At 44.9% G+C, this 25130-nt stretch overlaps 5 protein-coding genes across 18 annotated transcripts in view; 3 read left to right on the top strand and 2 right to left on the bottom strand.

Annotated features, from left to right (window-relative positions):
- SENP7 (SUMO specific peptidase 7) overlaps positions 1-2231 on the bottom strand; it is a 44879-nt gene extending 42648 nt beyond the window's left edge. For 5 of the 11 annotated variants that reach the window (XM_040583171.1, XM_040583174.1, XM_040583181.1 and 2 more), the window contains exons 1-2: positions 2003-2231; positions 893-933 (exon numbers count right to left, since the gene is read on the bottom strand). In XM_040583171.1, the coding sequence (XP_040439105.1) occupies positions 893-922 (30 nt within the window). In that variant the 5' untranslated portion in view covers positions 923-933; positions 2003-2231. The remainder of the gene's footprint in view (positions 1-892; positions 934-2002) is intronic. The other 6 variants (XM_040583176.1, XM_040583173.1, XM_040583179.1 and 3 more) reach the window with 3 other exon arrangements.
- On the top strand, positions 1672-6550 carry LOC121083620 (putative protein FAM172B). Its single transcript, XM_040584184.1, is given in 5 exon segments — positions 1672-2137; positions 2860-2927; positions 5254-5767; positions 5770-6244; positions 6246-6550. Coding segments are annotated over 5 exon segments (1575 nt in total). The 3' UTR covers positions 6298-6550.
- A 456-nt stretch (positions 6551-7006) lies between these two features.
- TXNL4B (thioredoxin like 4B) lies at positions 7007-9314 on the bottom strand. Its single transcript, XM_040583165.1, has 3 exons — positions 8955-9314; positions 8441-8592; positions 7007-7991 (listed from the first exon to the last, which is right to left on the bottom strand). Exons 1-3 carry the CDS (start codon positions 9084-9086, stop codon positions 7826-7828), a joined length of 450 nt encoding a protein of 149 aa, XP_040439099.1. The 5' UTR covers positions 9087-9314; the 3' UTR covers positions 7007-7825.
- A 114-nt stretch (positions 9315-9428) lies between these two features.
- Positions 9429-13056, top strand: TRMT10C (tRNA methyltransferase 10C, mitochondrial RNase P subunit). Of its 3 annotated transcripts, none has more exons than XM_040583162.1 (3): positions 9429-9482; positions 9910-10088; positions 11504-13056. In XM_040583162.1, the coding sequence occupies exon 3, from the start codon at positions 11530-11532 to the stop codon at positions 12775-12777; it is 1248 nt and encodes a 415-aa protein (XP_040439096.1). In that variant the 5' UTR covers positions 9429-9482; positions 9910-10088; positions 11504-11529; the 3' UTR covers positions 12778-13056. The 3 variants fall into 3 exon arrangements, with proteins under 3 accessions (XP_040439096.1, XP_040439095.1, XP_040439094.1); XM_040583161.1 differs by having other exon boundaries at positions 9480-9591; XM_040583160.1 differs by lacking the exon at positions 9429-9482 and having other exon boundaries at positions 9623-10088.
- Positions 13057-14427: 1371 nt separating this feature from the next.
- LOC121083143 (PEST proteolytic signal containing nuclear protein) lies at positions 14428-23708 on the top strand. 2 transcript variants are annotated; one of them, XM_040583163.1, is made up of 5 exons: positions 14428-14533; positions 17961-18181; positions 20167-20241; positions 20733-20788; positions 21704-23708. In XM_040583163.1, exons 1-5 carry the CDS (start codon positions 14458-14460, stop codon positions 21831-21833), a joined length of 558 nt encoding a protein of 185 aa, XP_040439097.1. In that variant the 5' UTR covers positions 14428-14457; the 3' UTR covers positions 21834-23708. The 2 variants fall into 2 exon arrangements, with proteins under 2 accessions (XP_040439097.1, XP_040439098.1); XM_040583164.1 differs by lacking the exon at positions 20167-20241.
- The last annotated feature ends 1422 nt before the right edge of the window (positions 23709-25130 follow it).

Here is a 25130-nt window from a genome sequence, read left to right as displayed (position 1 = left end):
GCTACAGAGGTTCAGATAACATCTGTAATAACATAACAGATGACACTAAGAACAGATAAGGTCAGACTCAGAAAACAGAAAGAGGTAGACAGAAAGGGATAAAAAGCACAAGGTACTTCATCAGCAGAATTTCCACTTCGCTATAAAGTATCTTCCCTAATGTTTGTACTCGTTAAGATACTGATTTGCAGTGCCCACAACTGACTTACAGAACCACAAAGTCAAGAGGTAACAACAGAGACCTGTATCTATGGTAAGTGCAATGTATGCAGCTGCCTCAACTTTTCCCTAACAGAAAGCCACTAACTCAACACATAAATGCGCATGCACATGTAAGACTCCTCATCTAAACCAGCACCTGTAGGAGCAAGGGCCAAAGAAAGCATATAAACAAGGTGCTGGAAATAGCTTATTTCTAAAACATTAGACAGTCTGGACCTTACCTGATCAGACCAGCTGCTATCCCCATAACTTGTTTTTACCAGTGCTTCCATCGGTAGAAACTACTACTAATAGGGATAGTTCAGAAAAAATAAACACTAGCATAAGTAGTCTCTGAACACATCTCTGCAGAAAACTAAATATTATGCAGCTGCTCTACTTACTTCAGCATTACTCTTAATACTTCAGATGTTAGCTTAGGCCTTAAAATACCCTTGGAAACACGCTGTTTATATGCGATCAAATGTAAAGCCTATCATGTATTCATACATGTTCAACAGTAGACATTACTATTGATTGCCACCAGAATAAACTGTTTCTCAGGAAAGACTGCTCCAATAAAGCAAAAGCTGGACCACTTGAGGATGAATTTGGTTGTGCAAATACCTCAGAACACTCTAGGATACTCACAGCCTCAAAGTAAATTGTTGCAAATTGCAGAAACACTTACACAACTTGAAGATGATATTCTTCCTTCCATGGTTTTCTCTACTGAAAAAGATAAAAAATAAGCTTAGCAATTTGTAGTTTATTTATTCAGAGAGAAGTAGGACCACAGCAGTAGGTGCCAAGCAAGAAGAAAATCATTTTTGAGCAGGCTAGCACAAATAAAACTCATTTATAGAATGGTTTGGGTTGGAAGGGGTCTTTAAAAGACCATCTAGTTCTAAGCCCCCTGCCACAAGAGGGGCACCTTCCACCACACCAGGCTGCTCCCAGCCCCGTCCAGCCTGGCCTTGAGCCCTGCCAGGGATGGGGCACCCACAGCTGCTCTGGGCAGCCTCTGCCAGCGCCATGCTGCCCTCATCATAAAACATTTCCTCCTTATGCCCAACCTAAGCCTACCCTCTTTATGTTTGAAACCAGCACCCTTGTCCTGTTGCTACAGGCCTAGGTAAGCAGTCACTAGCAGCCCCAACACCAGAGACGCGTGCCTGGGGCAAGGCTCAGGGCCGTCAGCATGGTCAGGACTAGTAACAAAATTTTCACCAGAATTTAAGCTTACTGAGGCATTTACTCTTAACTCCACCCCCCGGCAAGCACACAACCAACAACAAGCAATTCGGGCTTTGATTTTAAAGCGAAAAGGTATCACAGAAAGCATCTGTAACGCTGCAAGACCTCTAAGAACAAAAAGAATTCAACGATTCTTGTTAACAGATAAACTCCTCCATCCGCGAAAGGACACCACTTCAGAGCTTCCAGCATCCCCAGGGCTTGACTCTCTTTATGAATACCCTGTATGGCTGCAGCATAAGCCCCTCGGACCTTGCAGCTCGGCCGCAGTCGCTCAAGGCGACCAGGAGGCACTTGCACCCAGCTCAGCGGCTTCCGGGCCCGCAGGCCCAGCGCCCCGGGGGCGCGGCACCCCCACAGCAGGCACAGGGCAAGCCAGCGTGCCGCCGGCACCGGCCGCTGCCAAGGGCCAACGCTGGCAAAGGGCGGCCGCCGGGCCGCTCTGAGGGAAGCGAGGGCCGCAGGAGCCCACCGCTGCCCAGCCCGGGAGGCCCCACGCTCCCTCACGAAGGGGGAGCCTCGCCGCCTCCCCACCCCCGCCTACCGGCTCCGCTCGCCCGGCGCGGGCGGCCCAGCCGCGACCAGCGGACACACCAACGGCGCGGGGCGGCCCCACCGGCCGGCTTTGCTTCCTCGGGCCTCCCTCGCCGGCGGCCGGGCGGTGCGGACGACCCGCACGGTAGGCGTTCGCCGCCCCGCTGTTGTTTACCCAGGCCCCGCAGCCGCCTGCGCAGCTTCTGCGGGCGCTTCCGGGCCCCGCCCCGCAACTGCTGCAAGCGCCGCCGCGCGCGCCCGCCCTCTGCCGCCCCCTCCCGCCCCGCTGAGGCGCCGTCCCGCAGGCGCTGCCCCCCGCCCCTCCCGCCCGCTCCCTCACAGCCTCTCCGGCTTTTCACTCTCCTGCGTCCAGCCTGACGCGGAGCCCTGAGGGGGGAGAGTGCCCGTGACGCGGAGCGTTGCAGCGCCATAGGCGGGCCGCCGCACCCACCCCCCGCACCGGTAGACGTGTGAACGCAATAAAACATAAAGGCAGCAACAGGCTAGCACACGTGAGGGAGGCATGCTACAATTTGTGGGAGGCCTCGAGAAAACCTCGGGATTTGTAAAGGAGTAGCACTCAACCCAGCCGATGTGGAGTGGCGTTGTGCCTCGCTAATCACTTCTCCCTCAGGCTTCAGCCCTTACCTCAGCCACAGCCTGGCCCCGGGTTCAGGTGTTAATTACAACCAGGAGGTGTTGATTTGTAACTTGGAACATCTGAAACCCTTTAGATGGCCCTAACTGTTAGCAGCTGATAGATTTTAAAGATAAGCCCCAGAATAAAGTCTGTAACAGTAAGGAAACCTGAATTACAATGGGGTTTGTTGGGTGGTTGTTCTGTTGTTTGTTGTTTTTTTCATGCAGAGGAATTGTCTACATTCTTTGAGCGAAAAAGATTTCTGACTATGACAGATTTTATGGGAGAGCATATGGTAATGTTGGATGTAAATAGAATAGTGTTTTAAAATGGAAAATTTCATAAAGACTAATACTTATACTGTAATAGTTTAGCACATGCTAACTGCTGTAACAAATGATAGCTGAATTTACAGCTGAAACATTTCATGATCCAAACAGAAAAGTGGGAGGAAGGGAAAGAGGGATTTTTTTCCCCCAACAGTAATTTTTGCAGTCAAAATAGCAATCGTAAAAACTACCAGAATAGACAACTGAATGCTGCATTTATATAGACAATGAAGTAGAAGCAGCAGCTAACACTGAGTGAGAACGCAGATTTGCCAAAAAGGAGTTATATCTATGTAACTGCTGCTTTTTAAATCTGTAAATGGCATTGCTACAATAAAACCAGTCCTCTAGACTAGTAAGTATATGATTCTAAGGTGCTACTTAAGTGATAACCTACTATAAACTGCTTTAGAACTTTGCAGTTTGCACCTTGAAGGGAATTTTAGGAAGTCATACCTATGCCTGGCGTAGAACTGTTTTGTGGGTTTTTTATTCTGCCTCCTGAAATCTCCAGCAATGTTTCACAACGATCTGTAAAGTAGATATTTAAGTAAATGTTCAATATTACATACACAGGGTTTAATTTGGAATCACATAGCCTTGTTTTGTTTTGTTGCTAGTAGCTGAAGAGCAAAATAGCTCTTACTATAGAGCTAATAGCATTCTGTTCATACTATGTTGGGAAACTATAGTCTCCAACCTTTTAGGGGTGAGGAGAGAAAGGGACTGAGAGAAGCACTGGACAGCATGCCACTCTGTGGGGAAACTGCATTTATCTATTCCTAATTGCTATGGAATGCTTTCTCTGAGCTTCATCTTTTTCCACACACGTCTTTCCTTAAACTGTGTCCATTGTCCTCCCATTTCATTGCATGGGGATTACAGCGTGAATGTGGGTAGCTTCCTCCCTACTAAATATGATCTGTTTTGAGTGAATTGCCCATATTTCAGTAGTGTAGCAAACAGTGTCCTCCCATCTCCTCTGTGTCTGTCATGTCTTCCTGCAAAATGAAAAAAAATCATAGATGAACGTGTGCCCTTGCAACTTCTTTGTGCTGTTTCCATGCCAAGAAACTGGTAAGACAGTAAATGGCTTTATATATCATAGAATCTGGGGGTATTTTTACCTTTTATATGTGTACTTATTACATGAGATTAAAAAAAGAGAAGGTACCATTTTCTAACCTGCTCTGTATTGATCAGAAGACAAGAAAGATGACATCTCTGACCCAATGGAGATTGCTCAAAAGGAAAATGTATATGGTGTTGCTCTGTTCAAATTATTTGGACAGATTTGTTTTTTTTTTAATTTGGAAGGGTAAGCAACAATTTTCAATATGCTAAGCAGCTTATTCAAGGAAGCTTGCATTCCATGAAGGAGTTGGGCTCCAGCTCAAGTCACTTACATGAAAATTTTCAGATTGCTTTCTGTCCTAGTAATTAGCTTTTCAGACGGTACAGTGAGTTTTACCATAGTCAGAATGGGATTTACTGTGTTCTAAATGCCTCTGTTAGTTCAGCATGAAAAATTTAAAGGTATATAGTAGCTTGTACTAATGTTTTTTTGCCAAATTTAACTTTGTATAAACCATTTGTCAAAAAAATTGCTGCCAAAAAGATTAAGATGATTGATTAGTTTTAAGAATACTGTAATTGTGGGAATGTAATGCTTGTAAATCTTTGCTGTTAGGACAAAAATCCTGTAAAAGTAGGATTCTGACCACACTAGAGGTTACCCCATGTTTACTATACTACAGCCAGTGACAGTCAGTAGTAGACTGAAGATTTATTAGGAAAACAGAAGATTATGATAAGTTTAATTTTCCATTTGCACGGAAACCACTTCCTGGTATAATTCTTACATGAGCTGATTATTCATACAAGTCAAAATAGTTGATTTGAAAAATTATCTTAGCTGAAACTAGAGACCTCAATCTAATCTGATGAAAGCCTGCTGCATAGACTTTCTTTTCTCCTGTTCCTGGATTGCAGTGGCTAGCTTATTCCGTCATCCATTCCACACTTTCCCTGTGGCAAGTGCTTGCAAGGATGAACGAGTAACTGGAGAGATTGGTATTAATGTACTGCTCTTGGAATTTACCAACCAAGATCTGTGAAAGGCTGTACAAGCAGCTGGTTTACTACAGACCACCACAAGAAGGTCTGTATCAATAAGTATATTTATTTTATTTGTAACCACTTTTAAATCTGAATTCTGATAGAAAAGGCTTTCTTTATGTCATGTTCTGTGGAGGTCTATTACTACATTAACATGGTCTTATTAATTTGTAGTGGTTACAAATACAGCACGAACTAAGTTTGAGGAAACTAACAGAGGGCTCAGAGTATCAAGAGGAACTGAAGTACGACTTCAATGTAAAAGGGGAACTGAGGCATCTGGATACAAATTAGTCCTTTGTTTTCAATTATTGCAAGAGTGCGCATGAGCAGAATCATAAACGCTATCAAGTTTTGGGACATTTGATTACCCAATATGTTTATGAGCTCCTGGAAAGAGTCTGCATGCTGCAGAAAGTTTGCATTCCTACTGATGCTACAGAGGATGAACTAAGAAGTTTCTTCTTCATGAGCAAGAATGCACTAACAAGTTCCTCTAGCCTAATAGTCCTCCTTCAAGACCGTGGAGTTTTCCGTGCTGGACAGTGGGGGCAAAGGATAATTGTCAGTGAGGGCCTGGGGCATGGAACACAAATACCATTCATCAAAATGGCCCTTCAGAACCACAGGGAAGTGATATTACTGAATCCCAATGACAACTTCGCTGATTTGAAGACTGAAAAGGAAGAGAGGTTGAAGCACTGACTTCTACGCAGTCCCTCTGGTGGATCCCCAAGAGGGGCAGCAGCAGCCCTGAGGAGCATACCATGTATGTATGGGATCATCTCATTTCAAAGAGCGCAGCCAAGAATGTGGCCTTCATTGCCCATGGCTATGGTGGCTTGGTGTTTGTTGATCTGCTGGTGCAGAGAAAACAGGAGGTAATGAATAAAGTGTGCTCTGTGGCGTTCATCGACTCCGTGCATCACATACAGCACCAGAGTAGGAGGGATCCACAAATAGAAGAGTGGATACGGAAACACTGCTGTGAATGGGTGTCAAACAGTAAGCCTCTAGACAAACCTGTAGGTTCTCTCATCAAAGTGAATTGTCCTGTTGTGTCTGCTGGAACAAACAAGTATGGTTTAGCACCCTCCTGCTGCTTACATGCCATCTTTAAGTACCTGAAGAGCAAGCTGAAAGCCAAGACCACAACAGCCCTTAGGTTCACCTGTTGCAACTGGAAGCAGCACAAGTAAGGAGAGAGGCAATAATTAAAGGTATACTGATTATTTTTTTTCTTAATAGTGGCCTTTTCCTTTCATAACTGCCTCTGCACCATTCAGTCATCTAAGGACCTTCATCTCACTGTGGAGCAACTTAGGAGTTCTAAGTCTGAAGCTAGATTGCTTTTGAGAAACACAGGAATGCAAGTTAAATATTAGAAGTGCATTGTGGAAAGCTTTAAGCCACAACCCTTTGGCTCTCTGTGAAATTTAAAAGTTGTGCAAAATAAAGATGTTAAGGTATACCGGCTCTCGTCTGTTATCATTTTTTCAAAATAAACATTCTGCAGTTATGGCTCAATAACTAAAGTTATGGCTCAGACTAAACTATCAGGAAAGCACTAACTTAAGTGCATAGCTTTCATTAAAAGGACAAATCCAGAATACAAAGAGCATGTAAAGGATCTATTTCCACCTCACTATATACCATAAAGTGTATAAAAACTTTCAAGAGCCGTAATATCCACCTTCCTCCTTGAAACATTTACTGTTGAGTTGAACAATACTTCAGGGAACTACATACCACTACCTTCCCTCCAGTCAGAGACAATATGCCCCATGATACAGTGAGCTAAAGTAATTTCTGTTTTGAAGCCAGCAGCCAGTGAGAGTACTGGCTATGAGCTGCTATAGAAATACAATACTCTAGCAACCTGCAACTACCAAACTGAAGCAAAAAAATGACATCACTGTTTTCTCTCAGTTGTTTAATTTTAGACAGAGGTGGGAAATAGAGACAGTTTTAACATGTCTGTACTCAAGTTTTGCAATATATACAAGCAGAAGGTCAAATCACCTTTAAAGCAAATGTAAACAAAACTATTTTTCTAAATTTTCACTTTATTCCTGTGGGAATTAAAACTGCTTAGTGGCTGCAAATGGGTTTTGAAGGATGACAAAGACATTGTCCTGTACCTTTAGTTCCTGTCTCAGACAGAACAATTGTTGAACAGTAATACAGGGCACCAGAGAAAAGTGTGTCAACTTCTCTGTTGTGTTTATATCCATTTCAGACTTCAGCCATCTCTCATACTGTTCAAAAATGCTTCAGCCCTGTTATCCAGTAATGGGTGGAAGCATAAAATTCCATTGGAAAGGCACAGTCAGTTGAATGCTTTTGAGGGCAAGCATAGCTTTTCAAATAAATGCAGGTTTACTATTATTACATCTGAATGAAAATGGTACCAGGTAGACACCGAATAGACTATACAGTGCCTTAGTTCTCCTGAAGTTGCACTGGAGGTCATTGAGGAGGCATACAACCTGCTGTTTTGTAGGTGCTGGTCAGCATGCAACTCAAAGAATAGTCACTTGCATGAATTCTATGCATGAACATGTAGCTTTATTTATGAGAGAAGTATGAGGTGACAGCATGTCTGTCTTCAGAAGGTGACCAATATGATCCCTCAACATAAATGCTCGAATTGTCCCATGGTGTCAGAATCGGCTAAAAATCCTTGAAGAAAAAACAGATCTAGAACATGGGCCGTTTCTGTAATTCTTTATCTCAAGTCAACCCATTAAATTCCTTGGTAGAGAAGGTCATATTTCGGAACGTTATTGGGATCAATAGGGCTTCTCACAATGAGCTTTCCACGCATTGCTCCACGGTAAATCACTTCAATCAGATCTATGAAGTCTTGCTTTGTTTTGAAGCTTCCTACAAATTTGGTATGATCTGGAGACCTAAACATAATCATAAAATAAAGGTAGAATTGTAATGTTGAAGTGTTCAAAGCAAAACCCCCTAAAGACAAGGAAAGATTCTTAGAGAAACATTAGGGGTTCTGATCTGGTCATTCTGAAAGAAGGAACTGCACTGCTAATGGCATAAGCAAGTCAGGAATACACTGTGATCTCCAAAGTCCAAAACCATGCAGTATCCCATCTAAGACCTTAACCACACTATTTTTTGCAGAGTCAGGCCTGTTTCACAGCTGACATCTCCTTATTGCATCAGAGCGTATTTCAAAATGCATCTTAATTTCACATTCTTCTGGCTTCCCACAGTTCTCAATGCAGACACTAGCAGCAACATACTAGTTTTCAAATGTTACATTCCCCAGACACAGTAACACAGAGCGAGCTGGTGATGCTTGAGGACAGAAAAAATAATGCCAGTTAGGATGACATACCCATAATCAACCTTCATGTGTTGTCCATTGAAGAAGAATACAGTAGAAGGAATATAACTAATGTCAAAATACTGGGTGTACACTGGAACTTTGTTCGCATCCACCAGGTAAATGACTGCCATTTTACTCAGGTCGTGAGCTGTCTTGGCAAGCTGAAAAGAGAAAGGTGGCTGACAAATCCATCGAGACACAAGAGGAAAAAGGGTAGCAAGCTTTATAAAGCCCATTTCTCTTATGTCTTATCCGTTTAAGCAGGACTAGAATATCGTTGTCTTATCTACTTCAAGAACTTTGCACACCCACTACAATAACATAAACATTTGCCTATTTTTCAAACTGTTTCATGAATATAGTATTATTTCTTTTTACATGTAATTGTCACCAATATTTTCGTGAGACACCATATTAGCCAAAAGCAACACTGGACATTCTCTTGTACACAGCAGGTATACTGGTAGAGTTCATTACACAAAAAGGAGGAAAAGGCGATAAAATTGAAAAAATTTACTCTTACAATATCATCGAGCTGCAGACAAACAGCATCGTTATCTCTTCCAAACCGGAGAACCAAAACCTTCTCGGCCACGCTTTTTATTGCCTGATCCACTTCCCGCTTGCAGGTCAGTTTGGGCAGCAGGAAGCTCATCCCGGCGGCGCGCCCTCCACCCAGCCCTGCCCGGGCTGGGGGCACACACCTGCGGCACAAACAAATACAGCAAATGTACAATTCGTCAAAAATAAGAGAAACTTCTCCGTGCTACTGGAAATCGGAGAGGGCCAGAGAGGAATCAGCGGTCGCCCCCGGGCCTGCCAGCCCCCGGGCTGCAGCGCCTGCCTGAGCCTAAGCCGGAGCCCCAGCCCCCCCGGCGCGGCACGGCACGGCCCAGCGTCCTCCGGGCCCGCAGCCCCCGCCGCGTGGGGTCACCGCACCGGCAGGGCGGCGCAGCGGGCCGGAACCTTGGCGTGCGGCCGCGGGACCGGGGGGCGGCCGGGGAGGAGAGCGCCGGGCCCGCCCCGCGCCTGCGCAGGCCGCCGCGCTGAGGTGAGCCGGGCACGCGCGGGGTCGGTGCTGCCGCCCGGGGGCTTCCGCCCGCCCCCTCCCCTCCGCTGCCCTCCCTCCCCTGGCGGCCGGCGGGCCGGAGCGCGGGCAGGTGCGGGCGCGGGGGCCTCTCCCGCCTAGCGTTCCCGCCGCAGGGCGGTCGCGGCGACGCCGGCCCCGGGTCTGGGGCGCCTTCCCGGCTGCCCGCCTGGGCCGCGGGGCCTCCTCCGGCGCGGGCCCCCCCCTTCCGGCGCGGGCTGTGGGCTGTGGGCGTGCGGGACAGCGCGGGCCGCGGGCCACCAGGCCTTGCTGGGCAAAGCCAGGCGTGGCCTCGCTGCAACAGCCGCGAAGGCCGTTCTGTGCCAGCCGGCTCTTACGGGGAGGTCGTGCTTAAAAAAAAAAAAGAAATCAATCAGAAAAATGTTTTCAGTCCCATAAATCCAGGCTCTTCAAAGAGGTCTACGGTAATTCTTGCAGCAGCGACACGGCAGCATGCGTGTTGGACGCACGGAAAAATAACCTGGCTTCTATCAAAGCTGCCAAGGAGTATTCAGACTACGTGAATCTGCCTTTCAACTATTGACTTAATTGGCGCCCACTTGGACTAACGTAAGTTAATTGAGGAGCTTGGTTTCTTCAAACTGGACGATGTACTTTTTTGGTTATTAGTTTTGCCAGTATGTTTATGACTTAAAATATAAAATTATGAACACCTCTATTGTAACACTTCACAGTTTTCTCTTCACACTATTAGGCGGTTGGGTTGGTTGCATTCATTTTATCTTAATTTTCAGTTATTCAATCAAAAAACCTCAATCATTTTATCTTAATAACAGTAGAAGATGAAAGGCCAGTCTCCAGTTTGACCAGTGACAGTATTTTAAAACGTATGCTAGTTTATATGTTTTCTAATAGTATGCTTCTCTTTCCATGGCTCTTCACCTGGACAGGGGTGTGTGTGTGTGTATATAATTTTTAAAATAACAGAATTAGATTTCACTTCTTCTTCTGTGTATCAGTTTTCAGGTGGTAAGTTATTGGGGAGATGATTAATTTTGCTTTCAAAATTTGGAGGTAATTCTTATGTTTTGGCTAAATCAGGTTTTCGCAAACAATGTTTGCCAACATCAGCTTTGCAGGTGATTTAGCAAGAAGAATAAAGATCTTTTCCTGTGCTAGTTGTTTGTTCTTCCATCTCTTCTTTCTAGAGGGTGTCTGGTGAATCAGGCATGGAAGCTTATTTGGGTGTGGAGATAAATAGCTTTTTTTCCTTTCTCTACTTCCTGATTAGCTGGTTATCTGTCCCTAAGATCAGGTCTCTGATCTGGCTCCTAGGGCAGCCATGTGAATGAATGCCTGCCCTGCTGAGGGAGCCAGGAACAAGGGGCTCCCAAAACCTGAGAGTGCCTTCAATGGCAGTAGCACTGGCTTAGTAAAACCGGAGTGTTGGTAGTTTCAGTAGTTCCGGTGACCTGCAACATGGAAACGCATAGAAGAGCAACAACTTTTAGTACTAAAGTTTGCAAATAGTTTTCCCAAAATGTAATGGTAAAAGCAAAAGTGTGATCTTCTGTGATACAGAGTTTTTCCAGAAAATGTTACAAGATGAAGCATCTTGTCCATTTTCACAGAGTATGTCAATCAGGTAGGCACTCCTAGACATGTATAGAAACATCTTTGGTCTCCATGCAGCATTTCGCTTACTTTAGTTGTGAAGGTTCTTATTTTTTGTGTGATACAGATAATTTAAATAGATCTCAGACAATACTTAAAGGTTGTTCAACCACATTTTGAATTGCAGTAGGTATAGCTGTTTAAGCAGCGGAGCTAACCGTGTCTGTTCACATCAGTGCCACATACACTGTTTTTATTTAGAAAACAGTAGAAAAGTAATAGTGGAAGTAGGAATTATTGTTCTGCAAGAAGCAAGTTACTGTCTGTCAGTGTTAGGAAGGATGAAAATCTGTGTATGGTTTCTTTATGATTTCTGACAATTTTTTTCTTGTTTTATTGGTGTTTTGCAGGTAAGTGAACAAGCACACATCTAAGTATGCAGTCTGTTAATATGGTTCTGAAAAAAATTGTAAGAAGTTCTGTCCTTCTGTTTGCTGCACAACATGGGACGAAAAAGGATTTGTTTCCACTCAGTAGAACTCTGAGTTTATCGCTTTACCTGAAGCAGGACAATTCATGCAATCCCTCAGAAAAACTAGATTTAGATGCGTGGAAGAAGGTAATGAAGTCGGGGTTGCAACAGGAAGTCAGTGAGATGGTCTCGGAGCATAAGGAACTTTCCAGCTTGGCTGCTGCACGTGAGATTTTGGAGATGTGGAGACTAGCTGGGAGATTAGTTCCAGAAAATATCAGTGAAGAACAGCTAAAAACCTTTATGGAATGTCCTTCCAAGTCAGCAAAAAAGAAGTATTTAAAGTTTTTGCATATGAAAGAGCTTTACAAGAAAAATGACAAAAGAAAGATGGATGAGAAAAGGGAAAGGAGGCTGGAAGCACAAGAGCAAGCTTCAGGAACTGCAGAGACCAAAAGGAATTCGTTCATGTGTTTCTGGGCCAGCTCTATGGACAGAGTATACAATTGGAGGGTTGCTCAGTCTATGATCTTTGGCCAACCTCTAATATTTGACATGTCTTACGAAAAAGATATGTCCGTACGCGAAGTCACAAATGCAGTGAGACAGATAGTATTAAGTGAAAGCTGCAATCGAAGATCTGTGGATCCATTCCACATCCACTTCTGTAACTTCAAAGATAACAGCCTCTATCAGAAGGAATTTGTCAAGCATTACAGAGAGGCATGGGGCAAGTTGCTTATCACTGTGACAGACCAGTGCTACACAGAAGTCTTTCCAAAGGATAAGCTGATCTATCTGACTGCTGATTCTCCCAAAGTAATGAAAACATTTGATCATGATAAAATCTATATTGTCGGGTCAATGGTTGACAAGAGCATAAAACCAGGACTCTCTTTAGCACGGGCAAAGCGACTGGGGCTGGAGACTGCGGCACTTCCATTGGATAAGTACTTGCTTTGGAATACTGGTGCCAAAAATCTCACACTGGATCAAATGATGCATATTTTACTAACCTTGAAAGATACTGGAGACTGGAAGAAGGCTCTGGAATTTGTTCCCAAAAGGAAGTATTGTGGCTTTGTAAGCAAGCCTGTACATGAACTGAAAAAAACCTTAAACCTGATAAACACACTTAAACTTGGAAAGAGACAGGAAGAAGTACAAAAGGAATTTGCCAAGAACTACTCTAAGAAGCTAATGCCAAAGTAGAAAGTTAATAGAAAGTAGATGGAAAGAGTAGGGAAGAGAATGGTTTTTAATGGGCATGCTGTGCCCTCAAATGCTGCAGTTTCTCGTGACTTCTGTAACAGCATTCAGCTCTTTAAATATGCCTTTGTTGGTTAAGTTTGAAAGAACTGTTGCTAGGGAGATTGTGGGTTGGTTTTTTTTTTAAATTACCTTAGTATTCCAGCTGTTTAAATTTATTCACTCGTTACTGAAATGTAAAGAAAAAAAAAGAGAAATGAGATAATCTGTTCTAAAAAATAACTCTGTCCAAAGTGTACCAGTCTGTTCCGTTGAACCATGCTGGCACAAGGGTGACTGTGAATGGAAAGGCTGTTCTGCAGAGGATGCCTCAGTGCTCCGGGTTTGCAGTGGGTGGCGGCCATCCGCAGCCATACCCTGGAAGGTTAGCTAAGGCCAGGTGAGACCTTTCCCTGTTGCTTCCTGAACCCTCTTTTGGTGCGTAGATAAACTGACTCTTGATAGCTGAACTAATAACACATTGGTTGAGATCTAGCATGAGTTGCATAGTTTGTTCCTGGGTGTTCTGCCTGGCACGAATCAAGTCTCTATTTGGAAGGACTAAGCCAAATTTCTTGACCCTGCCAAAAGAACCCCCAGCCTTACGTACTTTTGTGTAAGGCGCTTATCCTTGAGTGGCTGTGTTTTCAGTCCATGTCATGTGGATTTCCCAAAGTGCTGGAACTTTTGAGATGATAAACGGTCCTGTTAGTAAATACCTACAGGAGCAGACCGCCTTTTAGCATTTCTCAGAGCTGAGAATGTATTGATTCGTCTGCAGTGAGTCAGCGTTTGGGCAGCAGAGCCACAACGGGCATGTTGTCAGCAGTTTTCTGCCACTTGTAGGATGGGAAGGGCTTTCTTTAGGAGTGCTTAAATCTTTTGATTTAGTCTAGTTGGCCACCCTGATACACTCTGACATTGTATTTAAGTGGGTTTTGACCTGAAAATTCGAAAACAAGGCGTGGGGAGCATAATTTGTAAGAGTTGACTTCAACTATTCCAGGGGTTGGTGGCGATCTGCTCCCTTCTAGCCGCTCCCTTCTCGCCTCTTCCTACACGCCGTATGGGAGAGGGGTGGGGAGGCCGAGGATGCGCTGCCTCAGCGACCCCTTCCCCGCGCTCGGGGAGCCCCGGCTAGAGAGGGGCCTGTGGCCTTGCGCACAGCTCCGCCCTGCGGCAGTGCTGCGGGCCGCCTTGCGGGGCCGGCGCGGGCAGCCTCCTTTTTCCCTCGGCCGGGGAAACCCCTTGCGGGCTTCTGTTTGTGCTCTGGGGAGGAGGAACGCGACCGCGCGGCCCCATGGGCTGGAGAAGGCCTCTGACCGGGCCGGGCCCCGCCGCTAGCCCGGCGCCGCCGCGCGTGCCACCGTTGCACGTTGAAGCTGGGGGCGGCGCGGGGCGGCGGGTGACCGTCACTTGGGCCGGGAGGGCCTGGCCTGCTGCCCGCAACGCGCGGAACCCGCCCGCCGGATGTGCGCCGGGGCGGTGTCACTCGAGGCGCTCCCTGCGGCGAAGCTTCCGGTGCGTCATTTCCGCTGCGCGGCAGAAGAGAGGGGGCTGGCCCGGCCCCTCTGTCCTCCGCCCTCGCTTTCTCTGTGGTTGGGGTGGGCCGAGGGGCGGAAGAGGCGCGGCGGGGAGGCGCGCATGCGCGGGAGGCGGAGGAAAATGGCGGACGGCAGAGCCGAGGGGGAGAAGGCGAAGAGGCCGCAGCCCGGAGGAGGTGAACATGTAGCGCCTCTCGCCGCGTAGTTGCGGGGTGGGCAGGGGGCCCGGTCCGGCCCCTCGGGGTGGGGTGGGGTGGGAGGCCGCCCGCGGCCGGGCAGGGCGGGGCCCGGCCCTGCGGGGTGAGGGGCGGCCCGCGCCTGGGGGCTGGCTGGAGGGAGGCCGAGCCCCGTACCGCCGCCCTCACGGGCAGGGCTAGCCTCGGCCCTACGGGGTTCCTTAAAGAGGCTGGCGGCTCCTCCGTGCCCGCTACCACGTTTTCTCTCCCCGTCAGTATCCCCGCGGGGCGCCTGTGCCGCGCGGGCGGGCAGCCCGGCCGCTGCTGCCCTCAGCTCCCGGGTCCCCGCACCGGGCTCGGGTGGATGTGCCCTGCGTGCCGTGTTAAGCATCCTGCGGGGTTGCTCGGCAGCAATCTGAACGTTTTCTGGTTGGATTTATAGTAATTTATATTATGACCGGACATTCCTGTCTGCTTCTCTACTACTTACTATTGATTGTCCTGAAATTTTTAATCATATGTTTCTTCTTTCTTCCCCTGACTTAAAATTCAGAAGACTGTGTCTTTGCGAAGATAAATCTTCCCTTTCCTGTTTTGATTTTTTTTTTTTTTGGCTTAAGTATATTTGTAGGCAGAGGGCATTTCTTCGATCTGTTGGAAAGATTAAATCAGACTTGTAAACCAGTTAGGATAGCCTTATCACTGAATGTCATTTCTGATAAGCACTAAAATACTACCAGTAATACTTGAGGTTTAGGTAGTTTCTTGACTCTTGGTTTTCTGTTGGGATTGGGTTGTTTGGGGTTTTTTTGGTTGGCTGGGTTTTGAGGTATTTTTTTATTAGTAATACAGTAGCTGGACAGCACCAGTACGTCAGTTATCTGTACTGCCTTGTGTGCTGTTTGGTGTGCTGAAACATGACCTTAATGAGTTACGGAACATTGGCCCTAAGGAAGGATAGTTACTCCCTGATGGTTTTTTGAAAACACTTCAGTCTTTAGCTTTTGCCAAGATCAATGGGATTTACCTTAAGGTTAACTTAGTTGTGACTGGTTTGTACCCACCCCCACCGCCAATGTTCACACTCCCAGGGGCAAGAGGTCCTGAAACACTCTGTAGCTAGCGCTGTCAGTCTCATCGCTTAAACCGCCTAGGCGATGGAAGTTGTCTACTTACATAGTTTTTGATACTCGTGAAAGAAACTCACCTGTGAAGTAGGGCAGCTTTTTATTACTGTGATCCATGAAAAGAGCACTGGTCAGACTAGTTTTCGAAATAGTACTGGTGCTTTCTGTAGGTGAAATGTGACCCCCTTGGCATCTTTAGGAAATAATAAAAATACATATGCATTGGCATGGGAGAGACCTGTTTAATGGGTAATATATGTCTGCATTTCTAACTGTTTCCTGCAGAAATAAAACAGTGCAATGGCTCCCTCCCTGCTTACCTCAATTGTCCTACACCCTTTGTAGCTCCTTCTGCAAGTTCGAGTGTTTCTTTCAGTAGTTAACAGTTCATCTTAAGTGGAGCCTAATAGAAGCAACATTGAGAATGCACTGGTGATAGGAGTTAATTTTGAGAGAGAAGCTATTTAATGTTTTGGTGAGAGAACAGATATGGGTGGTTTATGTTGGGCTTCATCTTGTGCTTAGCAATGTTCTAGAATTTGCAGTCGGAAGAAGTAAGCTGTAGTGTAATTAGCTTCAGGCTAGCATTCGCTCAGCAACCTGGGCTGGTCCTGTGTGCCCTGAAGTTTGGGCTGCAGTGGATTTTGTATGTTAGGAAAATGAAGACTTGTAGGTCCACGGTTCCAACGCTTCTAAGGCCAATGAATCATCTACCTGCCCTTGAATCACCGTACAGTCTCTAGTATACCTAGGCTGGTAGTTGAATATTCTGTTTAATGTGATTTCGTGGACTAGCTGTAAAGAGCTTATCATAGCCTTGCAGACTGCTGTTTGGGAAACTGTGCTAAGACAGCAACCAGTACCCAGGGTCACTCATCTAAATTTTGCCTGTGTCTCCTTCCTCCTTTGTCAATTTTATATCTGTGTTTTCTGGTCAAATTTCTAGTGGTACAGATCACTGCCATTTTTTTAATAGAGAGAAATTGATTATAAAGTATTAAAGTTTTTTCTTGCGATCTGCCATGTTTCCGAAGGTGAATAATAAACCCATTTTTGTTCCAATCGCTTATTATCTTGATAGCTGGAAGAGTGGAGTAGAAGGGGTACATTCTGCTGCTTAGGATTTTGGAAATAGCAGAAAAATATATATAGATGGTGTCCCTAGTTTTTCTTTCTCCTGATGTTGTTTGCTTCTTTTTTTTTTCTCAGAGCTACAATCTTGTTGACCTCCAGTTCAAACTAGGTTCTCCCCCATTGCTCTATCTTTCTTTCTAGCTTTTTGCTGTTAGAGAGCAGTGCAAAGAGCTTACTTCCCTGATGGTCTGAATTTGCTGTGCATGGAGGGTCCTGTTCTCCACAGGACACAGTGAGGAACTGATGCTAGCTCCAGTTTTCCTTAGACTGATAGTACGAGCACTTCCCTGTCCATTTCCCAGTGTATGGGTGTTTGGTTGGTGTTTGGTTGTTTGTTTTTTTTCCTTCCCTTCTGCTACTGCAGTGATTTGCTTATTGCAGCAGTGGAGAAATGTATTTTTGCTGAAGCATTTACTGTGTTTGGTAGGAGTTTTCCAAGGACACCTTTGTCTTTTGGTGTAGCTGAAGAAGCTAAGTGTATAGGAATGAAAATGTGATTTGAGTGTTTTTTTCTGTGTGGATTATTGTTTGGCTGCTGTGTTTTCCATGACTTTATACAAAACAAAAAAAGTTGAAATCTATATATATGTTTTTCTAGTGCTGATTTCTTCCTCAAGCAGAGCTTGGCAGATTTATTACAGATGAGATGCGGACAAGCAGTGACTTGAAACATGATTGAGACAGCCGGCCTCACTGTAGTCACTTCCATGATTTTAGAATTGTGCCAGACAAGCCTAGAGACTGGCATGGACATGTTTTTGTAGAAATTTAGGAGAATTAATTTTAATTTAGACTATCTATTCTAGATTTGGAATTGGGATTCCAATTATGAAAGCTTATCTATGGCAACTTAAACACTAAAAAGATATAGTCATCTACATTTAATTTACCACATGAACTTTGACTTCCATACTAAATAAAGAGATGGTGCTTCAAGATTGTTATCCTGGCTCATACACAAGAAGTTCTTTACAAGTAGTGGAGTGCTTGCAGTTTCTTCTCCTCTTTGTGTTTTGCTGTCCACTAAATGTACGTTGGTGGAAACTGCTGTCACTAAAAACACTTTACCTATTGCGCCCAAAGTATAATGCTTTTTGAGGTTGCTGCTCCCATCAATCTGCTCAGTAAAAGTAGCTCATCTTGGTAAGTTGTTTCGACTTCACCAGGACCTGAAGAAGAGGCAGAAAAACCTGTGAAAACTAAGACTGTTTCTTCCAGTAATGGAGGAGAAAGTTCGAGTCGCAGCGCAGAGAAACGGGCAGCTAATGAAGAAGCTGAAGACTTCACCACAAAGCCTGCTCCTGCCAAAATGTCCAAGTTTGGATTTTCCATAGGCAGTCAGACAGCAAAGAAGACATCTGCAATATCCATCAAACTAGGAGCAAATGTAAGTTGTCTGAGGGCTTTTGGTTTTAGGGAAAATGAGGCGAAAGGGGGAAGTACTTTGGGGAGGCTTCCTTGCAGAAGGAAAGCCTTGAATTACACGAGGGTAACTTGGGTAAAGTTTAAGAAAGCATCTTGGGGGCAGCTAGTTGTGCATGTCATGCATGCGTGCTTCAGGTTGGTTAATACCAGGTCAGTTGTCTCAGGAAGCTAAGACTTGATTGAAATAAACTGTAGATCTTTAAACAGACAAAATAATTTTGTAATGAGATTTGATAAGTGGAATAATTTCCTGAGGGAAATGAGCAGAGTTGTTAAACTGTTCAGGCTACTTTGAAACGAGTGCCGGGAGCTTCATTGCATAGGATGCTTGAAGCTGCAAAAAAGCAGGTACTGTCCTAGACGGCTTAAGATGTCGTCCTCCACTGCAAAGAGCTTATTTTAGCATGGGGAACTACAGTTTATTTTTCCTGACTTTGCCTGTTCTTTGCAAGGTCGGTATGATTCATCTATACTACGGTGCAGGAGATGAGGCTTCATTACTTAAGTTTCTGAGAATTCTGATCCCCTTTATTGTCTGGTACAAGGTATCCTTGTGCTTGTTCAGATGTGAATCTGATGCTTCTCTTTACTACCAGAGTAGTTCTCTACTGGCTTGGGCAAGGACAAGCTAGATGATGCCTCTCTATTTAATACAGTTCATTTACACTTCCCACATACAACTGTGATGGAGACATAAATCCTTGTCTGGATTAAATTCAAACTGTAGTCATGAAAGGCTTGCACCTGCAATGCTGGCATTTTACAGATCTGCAAAAGATGAAAAAGAGTGCTCTGTTATTTTGGGATGGGAGGGAGCTGTGGGCTGGCAGCGTTCTAGGGTATCAATGCAATCAGGTCAGCTCAGACTTTGGAAAAATTGTCCAAGCTGCCTGCTCTGAGCCACCAGCAAGCTCTGATTTCTCATGTAGAAAGACAGTTCCCATGGCAGGAAATGTGGCTCGGGATTTCTGGCTCACTGAGTTTAGTGGGTGACGGACAGTGCACCAGGCAGGGCACTGCTGAAGCTTACCCTGTTTCTTTTTAGTAATTTTTACACCCTTAGTATGTTACCTGTTCCTGTGGAGCTGATGCTTTAAAAAATGGTGCAATATTGATATGTTATACACTATTGGCGAGGAACCGCTGCAGACAGTCACATAAGGACTCTGCTGTAGCATCAGCTTCAAAACTATAAGTGTATATGGACTAATCACCAATACAGTGAAAATGGAGGAAGCACTGTGTGTGCTTGGTTTAGGGAACTGGCAGTACTGTAGGAGCACGCTGTTACTGATGACTTGATGCTTTCTCCGTGGTCTCAAAGTTACTTTTGGTATCTCTGCTGTATTACATGTAATAGTTGTGAGCTGGATTTTAAGTAGAGGAAGGTAGTTACTTGAAGTCAAAATAATACTTTTTAAAGGAGCCTTATATTAATTGGACTATGTGATGCACACTGATGCTAATTTAAAAGTACTGAATTGTTGTATGCCAGGAAGCTGTTACATTGGCAAAAGACAATAAAATAAACATGTTCATCTTTTTGGCACTGATGGATAAGAATACTCCAAAAGAATAATGGAAGACAGTGACATGGTAAAATTTTGAGTACCACAACTTATTCAGGTTCTGATTTAATTGTGCATGTCATGCACCAGTGGCTGCGTACCCTTGCAGTGTGCTGGGGAGTGAAGGCTCGCTGGTGGGGAGCTGCAATATGAGAGGGCTCGACTTGCTTTTCAAAGTGTCTCTTGTACAAATGAGCAGCCATTTTCCTTTTTTCATTAGAGAGAGACCTTTATCTGGAATCAAACAAAACCACTTTTCTCCTTCATTGCCCGTTTCAGTGAAGATGTTTGACTTCATTTCACCAAAATATTTAAAATACCAGGGGTAGCTTTTTCAAGTTAGTAGACTTACTTTACGTGTACGTTTGGTCTTTTTCAGAAGCCTAAAGAGCCTGTTCCAACCCTTGCTCCAAAAACCCTTTCCGTAGCAGCAGCTTTCAATGAAGATGAAGATGTGAGTAGTAAGCCAGTGATCGATGCAACTTAAAGTACCGTTGGTGTAGGTTTGGGTTAGGCAACGAGAGTGGGTCATTTAAGGTTCTTTACATAAGTGTCAGGGATTTTCAACCTAGACACATCTCTTGTGTTCCTGTTCGAGGATGTACAACTTTGTGTGGGTTCCAGAAATCATTAAAGAGCTGATAATTTTTCCCTGAACATGAGATGCACAACGTAATTTGAATTAATGGTTGCTTTCTCCAAGCTTGATAAAGGGGAGGCAAAGGAAAGTTGTGCTGCTTTTAGTTTGCCCAATAATCTATTGTTGTGTTACTGCCCCCTCTTACACAGAGGTGTACAGTCTTTCTGTAACCTTGAGGAACCTCTGTTGTGTCTGAGGTCGCTTTGCTTTCCTGTAGGGCTGTAGTCCGTACTTTATCTTGTCAGGCATGTGAAAAGTTCAGAAGGTAGCGCCCAGCTGCACTCTAACCTCCTTTCTCTCTGTAGAGCGAACCAGAAGAAATGCCTCCGGAAGCCAAAATGCGCATGAAGAATATTGGAAGGTAGGTCAGCTTTTAACTTGTTTGGAGAAGGGCAAGTGTGTGAGAATCTCTCCTCAGCACGGGTCAGATCTTGCAGATGGTTTAGAAATACAGGAAAATAGAATAGCTTCAAAAAGGTTTTCTCCAGAAACAAGAAAACTTAAATACAGTTAGTTTCAAATGTTTCAGCTGTATGTAAGTTAAAAATAGTACATTTACGTTTGCCCTTTGAATCTTACTTGCCTCCTTTCTGAGGAAGAAATTAATTCTGTATTAAATTGGAAAAGTAATAGGTGAGAATTCTCTTTCTAGTTCTCCATTTTTTAAATTGTGCTGAAGTAAGGTAGCCTGGTCAGATTTTTAAACTCGTGTGCAGGGGCAAGGTCTCTTTCACAGACACAAAGAATCTCTTGCTTACTTTTAAAACAAATAGATATCGTTCTTATACTTGCCACAAATTTGAGACAATATAGGGCCAGTCCTAAAATAAATAGGGATGTTTTCAGAGGAGGCTTCACTTAAGTGAGGCATGAATCTTGAGCCTATCTCTTTTAAAGGTGTTTACCATGATGGAGTGCATTTGAAGTCAGTCCCCTGCAGGCTCGCTACTGTTCAGTGGGGTATTTTTCTCCAGCAGCAAATTTGGATCCTCAGTTCTGTAGTCCTTGCAGCACATTCTTCCCAGCTGGCACCAGTCGCTGCTGCTCCCACCTGCTCTGCCGCCCCATCTCATTGCTCTGTCTTGGTGCCCCACGCTGGGGTCAGCTCCGTGGCCAGATGGCAGTCGCTGAGTGAGGGCTATGGGTGTCGCAGAAGGAAACGTGCGGTAGTTTCTGGTGGCAGCTTGGACTGGAAATCGGTGTTTTCGGTGTCATGTTGCCCACGCTACTGTATTTGAACTGACTTTCTCGACTGAGCTTGTTTTACTTTTCACAGGGATACACCAACCTCAGCAGGACCAAATTCCTTCAATAAAGGAAAGCATGGTTTTTCCGACAACCAGAAGCTATGGGAACGAAATATAAAATCTCATCTTGGAAATGTCCATGACCAAGAAAATAACTAAACGATGTGGATTGAGAGTTGGGTGTTCGGGGGGAGGGGAGGGTGTAACATTAAAGGAACAGTTTCCTTTTTTTAAGAATGGTATAAGACTATCTTTGGAGCCACTTTTTTTAAGATTTTGAGTGGTACACTAATAAATTAGTTTGAAATTAGAGGTAATTTATGTTTTGTATACAGATTTCAAGGCATTTGCTAATTTTGTAGTTCCATGTGATTAGTTTCAAAAGGTTACAGATAATAAAGAAATTGGAGTGGTACCTTTTTAAGATACTTTATTTTATTTTGGTCAGGGATTGATTAAGGTGGATGAAAAAAGGTTACTGTCTCTTTAATCAGGTTAACATTGAATGCTCTTGCATTCTCACTTCTGGCTCCCTCTTCATAACAGGAGAAACAGTTGACTCCTAGGAATACTGCTAAAGAGAGTGAGCATTGTCTTGTGCTAGAAGCGTTACTGGACTATTAATTTGAATATAAACTTATGCAGGAAATAATAAGAACCTGGATATTATTTTTTTCTTTATCCCTGCAGTCACCTTTTGTTAAGTCTCTGCAAACTAGGAATCATGTTGCTCTGAGTGGCTCTGTTAACTTAGCTCTAATTTTGTTTAAAACTTCATGTAGGATGTGAAACCTTCTGTGGCCTGTTTCATCCTAAGGAAATGGGCCTTGTCTGTATATTAGATACAGTCTGTAAAGAATATTCACTATAACGGTAAATCAGTACTTTCAGTGTGCTCCTCTTAAATCATTAGCCTTGAGTAGTGCTTGTTAGCATTTCCTTGTGGTACACAAAAGCCACCACCAAAAAGACAAGCTAATGTACATTAAGCTTCACATTTGGTTGAAATATTTTTCTTTACTATGCCTAGAAGGAATAAAAGCCACACCAAAAATTGGTAACTCACTGCTTAAGTATGAGAAATCTAAGATGCACTTTCCCTGTCTTGCCATGTAAAACAAAATGCCTTTATGCCTGTGACCTCGGTGGACACTATCGGGTTAAAGAATGCTGTGTTTGCAACCCTGATGCTTCTGACACATGTCAACTTCAGGAATAAAACTCAACCGTTTCCTACCTGTCTGCCTTTTGCAGTAATTTTCAACAATGACTTTAGTCTGGGCAGTTTGGTTTCCTGCCTCTCGTACTGCAGAACAGTGCTGTGGGATTTCAAACCTGGTAGTGACTGTTCCTAAATTTCAGTCTAATTTAGATTATATATTTTTAGAACATGTTACTAGCAGGACTGGTTAAACAGAAAGTTACCATGACCACCTGAGCATGGACATACTCACACAACCCTCCTGAACAAACAAGCATAAGTTTCTTTTTAAACTCAAATACCTGATAGTGTCGACCACTGAATTAATTTCAGCCTCAAACTGGTTGTAGAATTCAGTATATTAATTGCTTTCATCCTGCCTCTAAAAACCTTTCTTCATACTAATGTTGACCCTGTGAGTGCAGAAAGGAAGGTGCATCTTGAAGTTTTTTTTTTTTTATTATTATTTTAGGAAAGCTCTGACCACTTAGACTTTTGCGTTTGTAAGTTCTAAAAACTATTTTTTTGTATTTTTGTATTGTATGTGTAATCTTTTTTTCTTTTGAAGTCTGATGCAGTTGAATACCTGTAACTATTTTCTTTAAAAGCCTTGTTATAAACGTAACATAAAAATGTATACATTATTTTTTTTCCATAGCAGAAATCTTTGGTTTATTTAAAAACAAACAAAACACACTTTCAAAACTGACTTTCAGGGCTTTGAGAACTGGTTTGGGCATTACTGGAACTAGGCAAGACAAAATGAAGCGTTTACTTTTCACTTATTTTCATCACATGTGGTTATGTTTGTTGAAATAAATCCCTTTAAGATAGTGGTAATTCACAGTGAATAACTATTTTATCTTGCTCCTTAATAGTTACTTGATCCTGTCTCAGTCACTTGTATTAGTGAAAAAGCAAAATGGCACTTTGAGAAGGAGGATGGCTTTGAGATCTGTTCTCTTTTAAATAATCTAACACCACCGTCTTCCACATCTTTGGCTGAAGTAGACATTCATATCAACAGTTTCCTGGTAGTTTAAAATCCTTTAGGAAATTGCTTGGCAGAGCAGCAGATGCGCTGGGAACTCACCTTCTGTGCCCGTGAGGGAGCAGAAGTGTTTATCCGACTTGCTCTCATGGCCAATAAATAATCCTAGGCCTCCTGAGAGTCTGCAGCGGTTCCTAGATCTCAGCTGAAGGTGAGCAGAGATGCTGCCCCCTCAGTGCTGCTTGGGGAGAATCCATCCGGCTGGCCTCGGCTCTGCGGGCGTCTGCCAGTGTTTGGTGCTTCAGAAAGGAGCTGATCTCAAAAGCACCATCAGGGTGAATGTCAGGTGGAACTTCGCTTGGAGCTCTGGGCTCTCATTACAGTAGTCATGGTCTTCGCACAAGGATGGGGTGTGTGGGCGCGTTACAGGTTTTGTTCTAAGGATAAGCAAGAATCCTACTACTGACGGTAACCTACGCAGTTTAGCTGTCTGGATTGCCTCCAGGAGGTGTGCCGAGACCTGCTGCTTGGTGCAGCAAGGTACGAGTACCTGCCCGTGGCTGAAACCCTGCCTGTAACGCCTGCACGCCGACCTCGGCAGGCTTGTGCCTCCGCAGCAGTAAAGCTTTGCGTCGCGCCTGAGCAACTTGCAACGCACCGAAGGCACCAGGTGAAAGTGTAAGTAGTTGCCCGGTGCTCCCTGTGCTGCCCTGCAGCTGCTGAGCCTGCCGGGTTGTGAATGGATCCGAGCTCATTGCTGCGGACTGTCTCCAGATGGCAGTAACAAACCCACCGACACCCACCCCGGGAACAGCGCAGTCACCGCCTCATGGCAGCACCTGGCTGCGGCCCCTTACCCGCCTCATCTTCCCCAGGCAGCGCGGGGCTGCGCTGCGCGGGGCTGCGCTGCGCGGGGCTGCGCTGCGCGGGGCTGCGCTGCGCGGGGCTGCGCTGCGCGGGGCTGCGCTGCGCGGGGCTGCGCTGCGCGGGGCTGCGCTGCGCGGGGCTGCGCTGCGCGGGGCTCGTGGCGGGAGCATGCGGGAGCCAGCCGCTCTGCCCGGTGCCCGACGGCCGTGGCCGCCATCACACGGACTTTCTCCCACCTTGTAATGGCCCGGCTGGTGTTCAACCGACCCCGTTGTTGACTCCAGCCATTGGGCCCCAACGTGGCACCGGCAGCAGCGCATGAAGCGTACGTGTGGTTGCGATGCCGTGGGAATTCACGGCTCTGCCTTTAACAGCCAGGAGCGACAGGGCTCTGGCT

This window comes from Falco naumanni, chromosome 2 (assembly GCF_017639655.2).
Source record: "Falco naumanni isolate bFalNau1 chromosome 2, bFalNau1.pat, whole genome shotgun sequence".
In the NCBI taxonomy this organism is placed as follows: domain Eukaryota; kingdom Metazoa; phylum Chordata; class Aves; order Falconiformes; family Falconidae; genus Falco; species Falco naumanni.
Note: the sequence above shows the minus strand (reverse complement) of the source record. Positions and strands in the feature narration are given on the sequence as shown.